At 38.5% G+C, this 13,402-nt stretch overlaps 1 protein-coding gene across 2 annotated transcripts in view; it reads left to right on the top strand.

Annotated features, from left to right (window-relative positions):
- Positions 1 to 4,197: 4,197 nt before the first annotated feature.
- Positions 4,198 to 13,402, top strand: part of pdgfd (platelet derived growth factor d) — a 51,569-nt gene continuing 42,364 nt past the window's right edge. The window contains exons 1-2 of one of the 2 annotated variants that reach the window (XM_013269387.3): positions 4,198 to 4,566; positions 4,710 to 4,843. In XM_013269387.3, coding sequence (XP_013124841.1) covers positions 4,726 to 4,843 — 118 coding nt within the window. In that variant the 5' untranslated portion in view covers positions 4,198 to 4,566; positions 4,710 to 4,725. Of the gene's footprint in view, positions 4,844 to 13,402 lie in introns of both variants that reach the window. The other variant, XM_005474649.4, reaches the window with a different exon arrangement.

Here is a 13,402-nt window from a genome sequence, read left to right as displayed (position 1 = left end):
AGCTGAACAGGCACATTTATTATGTCCAGGAAATAAAAGAACAGAAGACGACAATATGTTGCTTTATTCTGATGAGGGACCATTCACCACTGATAGGTACTCCCACATTGATTTGAAGATTTTTTTTTCACTTTTTTTGATACTTTATCCTAGAATTGATTATTTCAGTGTCAAATACTAACCCCAGGCTTTTTGCCAGGCTTTGGCAAAGTTCTGATGGCTTTGGTCATGACTGGTTAATTTTATGACACTTATAAGAAAGCATGCATTACAGAAAAATAAAGAAACATCTACAAGCAGTTTTTCAACATTATCCACTTCTGTATGCACACTGTATTTCACACTCATACAAATGTAAACTTAATTCTGTTAAAGCAGGTTGATTGTTTCAGCTAGCTCAAAATACTGTTTCTGCAAAGTGCTGTTGTTGTTGTTTCACCTGGACTGTCCAACCTATAACTAGCTTCACTTTTTACAGTTTGACTTGTACAAGTTAATGAGTAAAGGTTACTTCAGTTTTCATGTCATGGCTCCCAGGGGGATCTGTACACACATACCCAAGTTGCCCTCATGCTAGCACACACACACACACACTAAAACACTGGGCACATCTCCATCTGCTAAAACATAATCCCCCTTCATCTGATACTAAGTCAAAAGATGGAAGGATGAGGAGGTAAACAGAGGATGAGACAGGGAGACAGAACAAAGCAGAGAAAAGCTAAAGATAACAATCCTCTTCGCCCTATTTCCCTTTGACCTCTGGCTATTAATCCGACGCAATGTGTCTGAAGAGATTTTGACATTTTGAGGCAAATAGTTAGTTTAGGTTTGTTAATTTGAACATTTTAACACGCAGACTTGAAGTTTTAATCACCAGTTTTTAGTCACTTTTAAGCTTTGTAACAAAGCTTTGACTGTTTATGCAAGCTTGAATGCAACTTAAACGTAAGAGAATCATGCATTAATACAAGCACCTAAAAAGATGCAATTGCAATCAACAAAGATGGCAATAGTTTCATGGAGGCACTCAGCCACTAATAGAGACAGTTTCTAAGTTTCTTTCCTTCATTTGATTGTCTCTGGACTCCTTTCAGGAAAATACAGCCCAGAGTGAGAACAGATACACCTTTTTGTGTGTCCGGTCTTGATGAAATCATGAAGACTGCCACATTTCGAGACTTAATGATGAATACATGCAAAACCTAAAAACCTATCTGAACTGAGCAAACTTCAGTTCAAGTTACTCTCTATTTTTTCGCCTTGTAAAAAAGCACCGTCTGACCTCATTTGGATCACCTCTGACCTCATTACTATTGGTGATCATTCTCAGATGTAACACAGACTCTCTTTGGACTACTTTTTATGGCTTCTTTGTTTTCTTTTTGCCCTTTTCATCCTTTTTTGAATTTCCATTCCATCCCTTCTTTCACTTTTTATGTTATATCATGATAAACCAGGAGTTGACCCTAAACACTAAGCTAAGGAAGTCTGTTATTTATATGAGTATGAGTCTAGTCAGACAGCAAACACATAAAGACTTGCATTCTTTCTTAACCTCTCTCTTATATACACATGCATGCAGAGTCACAAAAACAAGCATTCATGGTTATATTATGAAGACCACACCAATTCTCAGAAACCCTAGCCTAATTGGCCCAAACCAGAAACTGTGGGTGTGTGTCTGAAAGAGAAAGAAGTGGATTGTAGTTACAGAGTTTCCCCATTTGACTACTTTCTTGGTATGACTGTGCAGGATTACCAGAGATGGATAGTTGAAAACAGCATCGTCATTACACCACAGTGAGTGTAGCATTAGAGCACACCACACAGCTGATACACAGACATAACTCCCCAACTCCCCCAGCCCACATGCTGAAGTGCCCTTGGACAAGATGATGAACCTTATATTCCTCCCGATGCATCGATCTGTGCAGTTCCTCCATTCTGACAGCAATCACAATCATCTACCCACATTCACAAAGAACTGCAACAGACATTTAGCACCCGCATGACCCCATTATATACATCAAGCCAAGTCAATCTGGGATTACATGAAGAGACAGAAGTGCAGCCTTAATCTACAGAGGAACTGTGGGAGAAGTCTACCCTTAAAAATATTTTGGTTCGCATGTGATTTTGTTTTTGAAAATATTTATTTAACAGAAAATTAATAAGAGAGAAATGTTTTAAATGATAAACTTAAAAATAGAGACTCTAACATGCAAATATTACTAACTATAGTATTCCTAAATATATCTAAAAATTTCAGAAGGCTAATAGTGGATCACCTCTCTTGGACCAGTAACAAAACAGTGGCATTCACTGGGTTATAATCATTCATTCATAAGTCATTCATTCCTGAGCCCAGTTTTATTTTGCTACCACTTGATTAGGTACAAGGTGAGATTAGCATGAAGGTGCTAAGGACATCCTGGTAAACCAAGGGTGAAATCAACATACACTGTGGACCATCAAGATCACCCTTGAGCTAAAACCATTGTTTGGAATATTCAGACTTTAAGACCGAAATGTTGCTTCACCAGGCTCAGAACTATGCAGAGCTTTGCTCAAAGTAGCCTCCAAAGTTTCAACAGGCCTGTCAGTGCTTAAGATTAAATCAACAGATTAAGAGGATAGCCCACTGCACCCATAAACAAAGACACACAAGAGACATTAGTTCTACAGCACATCCATGCAATGTGCGGTTGCTTTAGCAAAAAACAAAACAAAACACAAGTTTACTTAGGCTGACACTTAACACAGGCATGAAACATACAAATGAAAAGACAATACCTGCTACTGTAACTGCATTTTAATGTATGTTTGTAGTCTAGATAGAAACTAATGACACAGATTATCATTATTTTAAAATTCATGGTAATTCAGTTGTGTCAGCATGGCTAGTTGGCCTCAGCTGTCTATGTTTTTACATATGAGCAACTTATGTTCATTTAAGATCCAAATATTGCTACCCGGTTATTAAATTCTTGGCAGGTTAAAGTTTTAATACCATAAGAAGATTTCATGTGTGTGTGTGCATGTGTGCGTGTCCATACACATGGTGTATGAAAACCACCGATCTCCACGTATACAGTACTTACAAATTCACTCCCGTGGTGCATATGCCTTTGAAGCTCAGCGGGGTAGTCTAATAGCTTTTAATTTTAATTAAATTTCTCTCCCTATTAATAACCTATATAATTCCCTAAGTGGTTCCAAGTTTTAGAGGTGCTGCATTAGTCATTAGCCAATTGCTCAGTAATGGGTAGGCTTTCTGCTGACTTAGCAGAAACCTGAAGTTGGCAAGTTCATCTTATAAAGTCTAAATAACTCTGATGATTTTTTGTGACTATGCACATGAACATGGGGCAAAAGAAATGAAAGCAAACAAGACACTAACAGTATTTGTGTGACCAGGGAAAAAGTGATAAAAACAACAGTGAGTGGGAATTAGTCAAGTCAGAAACACACATGTGATATTTTACGGTGGTGGTTAGATCACTGTTAGGGAGTGATTCCAAACAGTTCATTTCCAGATTTATCACATGTGCTGTGTTATCTTAGATGGGTTCCAACACCTCATTTTGAATTACAGAAAATATATGACACTAACGTTGCTCAGGCAAAGTGATGTTGTCACTGCCAAGTGATGAAACGTTTCTCACACTGAAAAACACAACATCCAGATGTGAAGGTCCGACTTTCCTTACCCAGATGATTAAGCGCCCATTGCACAATGCTGTCATTTGCTGTGACTGTTTAGTTAAAACTTGTGTAATAGATCTCATCACCTGGATTTACTTGTATCTCATATTTCGTCAGCATGATTCAACAATTAAGACCTGAGGCAAGTAAATTTCCCAGTAAGTCCTGGACAAGTTCATGACACGTTTCCTTTCATGTAACTGGTGACACCCCCCATTTCCTCTGGATTTCCTAAAAAAAAAATCCACTTTCGCGTTTGCTCATTTCCTCATTCCATTTTGCAAAGTGTGTTTTAACAATCAAGTACTTAATTACAATAATCACAATGCAAAAGATATATAAATAGAAAGAATAGATAGGAAGAAAACTTTAAATACATTTTATCGACGTTTCTTTGGAAAGTCTTTCTTTCTTTCTTTTTCTTTTTTTAAATTATCCTGTATAACCTTACACCCAAGCATCTCACCCGCACACCCACAGTAAGCTGGACGCTCACAGACGGTGCGCACGCGCCGCTCATTTGGCAAAGTTTGACGCCCCAACTTTCATAGTGCAGATGCATTAGAAACTGGAAAACTATGCGGGATATTTCTCAGTGGCAGAATAGATTTTTTTTTTAGTTGTTCCACAGAGATAAGAAGTCCGGCGCCTACAGTCTCCAGTCTGACCGTGAGCGTGGCTATATTACCCTCCACCTGCGCTGAGCTGTTTCAGAGTTTTGCACTTGGTACGACTGTGCGCGCATAACTTTTTAAAGAAAGCAAAGACTTCCATATTTTTTGGCACTTTGGAGCAAGACGGGACACAGAGTGCGCCAGACTTCAAGCGTTGGAATCAACAAGTGATTCCAATTTAGGGGTAAAGGAGAGAGCTACTCAAAGCTTGGAAACGTTAATGGAAAGCTTTAGATAACTTTTGAAGTACATCATTTTTCGCTTAAGCCACTAGAAGGTGAAGAGGACATTTACTCATTTTTACCGCTGTCGTTTTTTTTAACCTAGCATCATTCTCAGCACCATGAGAGGACCGGTGTTTTTCCACATGTGGACGGTTCTAATTTTGGGAACTTTAACAGGGGTCGTGAGGGCTCAGGTCTCTACGGCCAAAGTGATGAGGGGCAACAACAGAAGAGACGGTGAGATCACTTTTTTTTTTTTAACCCTTCTTTAGCTTTAATATCGATGTAGCTGTAATAACATGTTTTGTGGTGCACAGTGTGTACGTGGATGTGTGTGCAAACGACTGACTCGGTGGTGAAAGTTAAGTGATCTAAAAATAAGCGGTGGAGAAACAGGAAGAGCAAAATTTCGTTGAATAACAAACTGGTCCATTTTTTTTTCCTGATTTTGAAAATAAAATAAAGAACTGGCATCACTTCGTCCCACTGGGTGTTAAAAACCTTTGTAGCATAATTATCATGCATCTCTAAATAATTTAAGATGAGGTCTTCAGATTCTCCGAGTCTCGTGGCTGTATAAGTTTCTGGATGTGTGCCATGCTTACTTTGCGCTCGTGCCTGAGGGCAAAGTCATGGTGAAGTAGCGCTGAGTTCGCACACGCGCGCACACCCAAACAGCTGCAGCGTTGCTTTTGGCTGGAAAGCATGAAAATACCTCTGTATTAGGTTCTGACCTGGATAGCTGCCCCTGAGGCCTGTTTGACCAAACTCTCTCCTGTGTGGGTGTAGAAAACACAAGGTTGCATGGGGAGCTCAGCCATGAATGGAAGTCTGACACAACAAAACACATCTTAGATACATCTTAAACTTATTATTATTAGTTTTTTTTTTCATCATTTGTCATTTGAATCATCTCAACCAAACTTGTCAACAAATCAGTCAGTATCTGAGTTTTATCATTTTAATCCAAGAGTGTAGGATCCACCCGAAGGACGTTTCATTGTACCCCGTTAGATAAATGCATTTATTTACTGCGAACATCACAATAGCCATTGCAGTGCTGTAGCAGCGTTATGAAGACAAGCAGATGGAATAGAAAAGCGGTGAGTGACGGAAGAAATGGTACAGATTAAAAGTTGGTGCTTTAAAAAGACAGCAGCTGCATCAGATCTGTTTGGGCGAGGTTCAAAATAGCAGCAGGATGAAAAGTGTTTGTTCCCTCACAGAATAGGAAAAGAAACGGTATTAGCTGCAAAGATCAGAAGAAGGCAGTGTTAACACTAGAGTAGGTTTTCACAATACTGTTGAAATCTGAGTTTTTAATACGTGTTCCAACTTTTGTTTTTCTTTTTTCAGCTCTGTATCATAGCTCTGTAGAAAATCTCCCTTGGTGGTTGCTATTGTTGCTATTGTTTTCATGTTTCATGTTATTGAAGTCTGTCTCAGACTGCAATTGTAAACACAGTTGTTCTACTCTTTTAGTATTCCAGACACTCTGATACCAAAGTCAGTATTTAATAATAATCTTTGACCTTCATGACCTCTAATAATATATTTACAGTTGTTTTCTAACAAGCATTTATAACAGCTGATAAATGAAAATAAAAAAAAAAAAGAAACAGGAGAAACACCCTTCAAACGTACTATCAGTGTCAGCGTATTTGTTGAAACACCACAAACACAAGAACGAGCTGATATGAGTTAGGTAGAGCCTTGTGGCGACATTAAAACAAGATTATTTTTAAAATGCACTGTCATATTATCTCTGTAAGAACATATGAATAAATTCACATACAAAATGTTAGGGAAATCCTTTACATCTGTTGAAAAGTAAAACAACATCATCCAATATATTGGATTTTTAAGTCACAAATGACTGGTATCAGTATCAGTCTTAAAGACGGTTCTAATTTAGAGTTATCAGTCGAACTCTAGACACCATTGTACATTATACTGTTATCTATGCTCTTGTCCTTCTTGAAATTCTTTGACAGTAACATAGCTAACCATTGAATGGTCTTGGGGAACTTTTGAGCTTTAATCCTTGTCCAGGGAGGTTTGCTGCAATACCTCAAGTTTAAAACACAGAAATTATGCCACCAGCATGTCATGAAAATTGTTTACAACGAAAGATTTTTCTTTTCTATCTCAACTTTTGAGACACCTCACTTATATCCGCTTTAAAATAGGTTAATCAAGCAAATCCAGTGCTGCTTTAGAGTTCCCTATTTACCTTTTGCAACAGCTTTGTATTGTTGCAACTATTAAATGAACAAAGTCAGGATAAAAAGTTTGAAGCTTAAAAATCATTCCCACAAGTCAACACATACAACACATGCATGCAAGATTATTCATAAACTGCTAAATTGTTTTTTTCTCCCACAAACTGGTTTTACTCTAACATTTAAAAAAAGCTGTTATACTGGAGTCGCACTGTTTCCCATGTATTGTAATCCAAACTCCTTTGTCACTAAAACAACAGTGTCTTATCAGTCTAACTTTTTTTACACACTCACACGCAATGAGATGAGGTCAGCCATTTGATAAGAGAGCCCCTTGACACAGTTGTCAAACCATCTATATTTTCTAATAATACCAAATCAGACTGATAAGATCAAAGTGTAGTCAAGTCATGTGGAACCGAAGCTGCTGTTCAGTCAGCCTGATTGCAAGATGCTTAGATTCATCAGCTCTTTAATCCATTGCAGAGTCTTAAAATAATACACTGCTACGAAGTTATCTTTACTTGTGTGTTTGTGTCTAGTTTTTGCCAAAACAGCCAGCTTATGTGGAATATGAGAGTTTAGTTCTGTTATTTGATTGACTGTAGCTGATTAGAGTTGTTTCCAACCTAAAGCTGATAGGGCCTCCACAGCTTTCTTTCATCCATTAACCACTGCGAATGTGCTCATATGTGTGTATTTGTGTGCAAATGTTCTGACAGAATGTCTTAGCTCATTTCAAGGAATTCCCCCCAAGGTTTTTCTTTTTCCTCCCGTGTTTGTTCAGCATTTTTCTCATTCTTTTTGCCTGCTATTGAAGTGAGTCTACGTGTGCTTTAAAGGGGTTTGGGTGGTGTGGAGATGGGGGGGTAAGCCAGGGAGACGGCGTCTTTTTGCAGAGAAGGAAACACAAAAACACACATGTAAACACATACAACAAAGTAAACACTATTTGGCCTTTCTGCTCAGAGCAATTTGTCATCTCCACTGAAAAGACCAGATGACCCAAATACGATAAAAACTAATACACAAGCACAAACATATACACATGCTAGGCCACTACCATCGAAAACATCACAAAATATCACAGATGTTCAACTATTTCCCATACTGCTTATATTCTGTGAACTGCTCTCATATTGCTCAAGATATTTATTATTATAATAACAATTTACAACAACTTGTTAATATGCAGGACTAATAATACAGCGAAATATTGAGCAACTGATGGTAAAGGTGACTCTGAAGGTGCTCTGCACTGGTTTTTAACAGAGGTATAACTTAATACTCTCAGAGTGAACTCAGTATTCATCTCAGAGAAATGATATCCTTAGGTATTGAGAATGCAGTAGATGCATGCAAAAGCCCATTCTACATCACATAGAATTGCACACCATAGAATGGCATAGATTCAACAATGTGTTGGAAACATCCATCAGAGATTTTAGTCAATGTTGACGTGACAGCATCACACGATTTGTTGGCTGCACATCCGTGATGATACTCTCCTGTTCCACCACATCCCAAAGGCACTTTTCCTCCCCATTTTGATTTTAACTTCAGCAGCTCGCCTAAATCATGTGTACATGGCGTTAGTGTGTGTGTGTGTGTGTGTGTATACATATGTTGTGTATATGTGGAAAAACAGAAAAAATGAGAGGGATATTTGGTGAAATATTAATCTAACACACCATCAACAATCCTTGTGAGACTCCTCATATCATAGCCTAAAATTTATTTTCCGTGTAAAATAAAACTGCTGACATCAGCTGTAATGAAAATGTCAGAATGGTAATTTTAAGTTATTTATTCCATATATATTATATTAAGATTTCACCTTGTAATATTAAATTTTATTGGTGCAGCCGGGCTAATCTAAATTTACACAGGTGTGTTTAGCTACTTAGCATACTGAGGTCTAAGGCAGACAATATGTGACTTTGAGAGAATGCGGTAAAGTGAAGTTCTCTAGCGATATAAGAGCACTGATATCTTCTTTTGAACTGTTTGCTTCAGGATTAAAGTTACGCAAAACTAATACACACACTTAGAAGCTTAATATGATAGCATATTACATATTCAGGGGGCTTGTATTATACTGCATTTGTACACTCTTGTCCCTTTTGCAGATGCTTGCGTGTAATCCTCAAAGGAGACAAAAGGGGCCTGGAAAGCACAGGCAGAGGCTATGATGGACACTTTTCCTTGTTTTTAACAGTCACTTTGTATGTTATATATGCAGCCAATTGAAAGACTAACAACAACAGAAGTGTGAGTTGCCCACAGATTGGTTGTTTGTAACACTGCCCCCTGGTGACACTAAACAGTTGTAACATGTGGATAATTTGCAAAGTTGTGCGTAGGCTCTGTGTAGGGCCAAAGCACAACTATGCTTGAGCCATTAGCACGAATGCTCACATGCACCACATACAGAGTTATACTTGGAGTATGAAAAATAGAGAGTAACCATAGTTGCAGTTAGTCTCAATGATAATCAGCTCTCTACTAACAACAGGTTAGACATACAAGTTTCTGTGTTTTTGTTATAAAACCGTCATTTAGTCATGGAGTGCAACTGGTCACTTTGCCAGACAGAGATTAGAAGTTACACATCTTGTATTGATGAGAATATTTTTTTATGAAGAGTCGTGGAGTATCCTTCTGAATCCTTCTGCTCTTTCTTCCAATAATTCTTATCTTTGCCGTCCACTCAGTGCCGTCTTATCAGTCTGTGCCTCGCTACATATCACTTCATCTCTGCAGATCCTCCTCTTTCAATCTCTCTCTTTGTCATGTCTGTCTCTATCCCTCAGCCTTCACCCATCTGTTTCAGCTGTTTTTAATCAAAAGCTATTTCACCCCTTTGGCTCTGTGGGCAAATACAATGCGACAAACAGTGTCACAGACAGGCACACCGGCATACTAAGACAAAACAGAGACACCTGCACAAGGATAACACATTTAGTCAAATGTATTCTATCAGAGACTGTGGATGCACCTGATAGACCTTTATTTACCTTTGTATACTGAAAAAAGGGCACAGATTATGAGAAAAAAGAAAAGAGCCACAAGCTGCACAGCAATTCAGATAGATATTGGTATGGATAATGTCCTGACAAAAATATGTTTGCATTATCAGGAACTGTGATGTCCTGCGGGCCCTCGGTGTGTCTGAGTGATCAGTGTGGCCAGGGACACACAGCACAGACACACAGAGGCACAATCACACCCCCATCAAAACAGTCTTGTGGATTGGTGCAGCGCTGGACTTGTAATACACTCGTGGAAACCCTGTGAAGAATAGTTCAAAGTAGAGATTCATGTTTGACTAAACAATTTCACCTCTGTATCCGTTGGTAGATGTCTTGGAGCTTTTCCAAATGTTCACATTCTTATGGAACTGTGTATTCCATTTTCCATTTCCTAGACCACTTTCGGCTTCTTTTTACTCGTGTTGCCTTAAAAGTTGAGATGCAAAGTTTGTACATACTTGACCTTCTTAAGCATCACCTGTGAAAATATATCCTCTCTAGTGTTCATTTACTAGCTAATGTGGAACTTTACATTAAAATCTTCTCAAATCAAAATCATGTCTAAAAAAGCTATTTGGCAATTAGACTCAGATAAGGAATAGGATAGGAAGTAGGACAGGAGTGTAGATGCTGGTGGTAGTGAAGATGAAGATAGAGATGTGGATGATTTCCCTTGTTGAATTTAGACATATGCTTCATAAGGATAATGATGGAACCAAAATACAGGGATTCTGTTTTCTGTGTTATATCACATTATCACTCTGTGAAGCAGTTCATCAATAATGTTTCTGGAGAGGAAGCCAGTATGATATCTTGTTGTACAATAGGCTTTGTTGTGCCTAATGCCATGAACCTGGTCACACCGACTTGTGATATCATACAAGCCTGGTTGAACTGAATAATGACAGGATGTAAATGGGTTCCAAATGTTTTGCTAGGACTATATTAAACACAGGGGTGACAGCAGGGAGGATTATGACTGAGGTTATTTGGAATTCATGAGTCACATTTAGGACACCCAACATGAAGCTACTCCCCACCCGCCCACCCAGGTTGAATCAAACACAATTACAGGATCTCCCTTTCAAGGGAATCCCCCAATAAACACTTTTCATTGTGCACATACACACACACACACACACACACATGCATGCTTTGCCACACACTTTGCATGAGCCAAAGTTACCCCACCTCTAAATGTTTGGCAGACGGTCTTTTCCTCCCCTGCATAGAAAAAAAAATAGGGCGGCGACCACTTGGACAGTGTAGTGGGAGAGGAGTGTGTGCTGTTTGTGTAGCGAGAGAGAGAGAGAGGGAGAGAGAGGCAAAGGGTGAAATGATGGCTTGGAAATTGAGTGGGTCTAGGTGTGGAGCCCTGTATGATATGGTGCTCATATTTTAGTAGGAGGAAGCGAGGGCGGTGGGAGAGAAGTGGTAGTTTTAAAGGAAGCTTAGGGGGCACAGAGGAGGAGAACGGGGAAAAGGTGTGTAGAGAGAGATATGCCAAGTTAAAAGACCTGTCCCTCTACTTTTCTGCCTTGTCAGCTTCCAAAGATATATAGTGAAACCAATTGGAAGCCAAATGGACAGAGAAGATGAAGGTAAGCAGAACTGATAGAGAAGGGAAAGATAAGCTATTTCTGACGAGGGAGGGGGCCAAGATCAAGAACAGTGCCAAACATCAGCAGATTATCTGATATCTCAGTATTTGATTAAAACTTACATGATGCAAGATGCAAAAAATGTTTTTTTCCTTTCACCTCTTCCCTAAAATACTAATTTCTAAACAAGAACAATGAATTCCCCAATATTATCCAAAGTTTACAGGAGTTTACAGAAAGAAAAGAGGCAATGACAGGATCTGATGCGCCCCATTAACCACAGCGATGTGAGAATCCAAGAACTGTAAATTCATGATTTAAAGGAAAATTAACCGTGACCATATCGTCTTACAGAAATGTGATTATACTGTAACAATTTAGAAAAACACGATCACATTTATCTTTATCTTTCTTGCACATAAACATATTACAGTCTTTGGGAAACCCCTGTACACAGTTGCAAACATTTTCTCAAAGGTTGCACACAAAGGAAGATAAGTTGTGTTCTTACTAGTAAAAAATGCTCTGGATGGTTTAAGGGAGAGTGCTAGATGCATGGGAATTACCAAAATAATGAATATATATAATTTACATTATTATCATTTGGCAGTGTTGGGTGTAACACATTACAATGCATTACTGTACTAAATTTAGTAGTTACATTAAAGTTACAACTATGTTATTACTTGCTTTACAAACGTGCTTCAGTTATCTACATGTGGGGCAGATAGAAAAAAAAAAACAAACCATAAAATTATGTGTCAGTGCATTTCAAGTCATTTTACGAGGTAACGAGAATAACGTAATGTAACGGGTAGTGTAACAAATTAAAAATCAAGTAACATTCTGCATTACTATTATGAAAAGTAACAATTAATGTGTAATAGATTACTATTTTGAGTAACAACAGTTCCATTTATATATATACATTGTGATGCATTTGACTGTATTACACTAAAGAGTTTTCCTTGTCTTATCCCCCCATAAGATGGGTGATATATGTATGAGGGACAACAGTTGACATATTTACTGTTTCTCCAGCCAAAGTGAGCTGAAAACATAAACTCTAATGTGCAATCATGCCAAAAGTGGGATAATTCAAAAGTACCGTGGTAGAAAATTTTGTAATACTTTCTAGTCTATACTGTGTATAGTCTTTGATTACTTAAGCTTCCCATAACTGGCAACTATGGCACTTGTTAATGCACGCTTGTTATGAGTTGTGCAGAATCATTTATCTCTGTTGATGTGCATTGTCTTCCTTAGCTGTAATAACTGAATTTACAAGCCAGCAATGCACTTTTGAAAATGAGCTGAGTTGGGGACTCGGTAGAGGAGAATTAGAGAGCGTGCTAGAGAGCGAGGTAGAGAGAAAGGGAGACAGATGTTTAGTCCTTGTAGAGTGTCAGTCTTGGCAGCTGAGCCATCGGACTGCCAAATAGCAGGGTGCAAATAACAGAGGAGGGAAAGAGCACGGAGGTGGAAGGTGCACAGAAACAGAAAGCAGTTGGACTTTTGGGTGAAACAGAAGAACAGATTAAATTAAAAAGACAGAGAAGATAATGAAGGTTGAATAAGATAAAGTGAAGGTAGCTAAACAAGGAAGGAGGGAAGCTAAACAAGTAGAAATGTATAACTGTATAGGAGGTAAGAGGTTGACTGGGGTAAAACAAAGAGGAAAGGCTCAAAAAAGGGTGGCGAGAGATGCTGTATTCTGCCAGTGTGTTACAAAAACAGCTGACAAGCAGATGAAAGAGAGAGCTTGTGAAAGTAAGAGGGATAACTTCAGACAACAGAAACCGAGTGATGGATATGGAGAGAGACTGTAGAGGTGTGAAAAGAGTGATATAGAGTGCATGGCATCAAAAAGGAGAAGTATGAGTGGGAGAGGGTTGTGCTGAATAAGCAGTGAATGTGAGATAAACAAGAGATTGAGGGATA

Source organism: Oreochromis niloticus, linkage group LG14 (assembly GCF_001858045.2).
Source record: "Oreochromis niloticus isolate F11D_XX linkage group LG14, O_niloticus_UMD_NMBU, whole genome shotgun sequence".
Classification (NCBI taxonomy): Eukaryota; Metazoa; Chordata; class Actinopteri; order Cichliformes; family Cichlidae; genus Oreochromis; species Oreochromis niloticus.
This window is presented reverse-complemented; position numbering and strand designations above follow the sequence as displayed.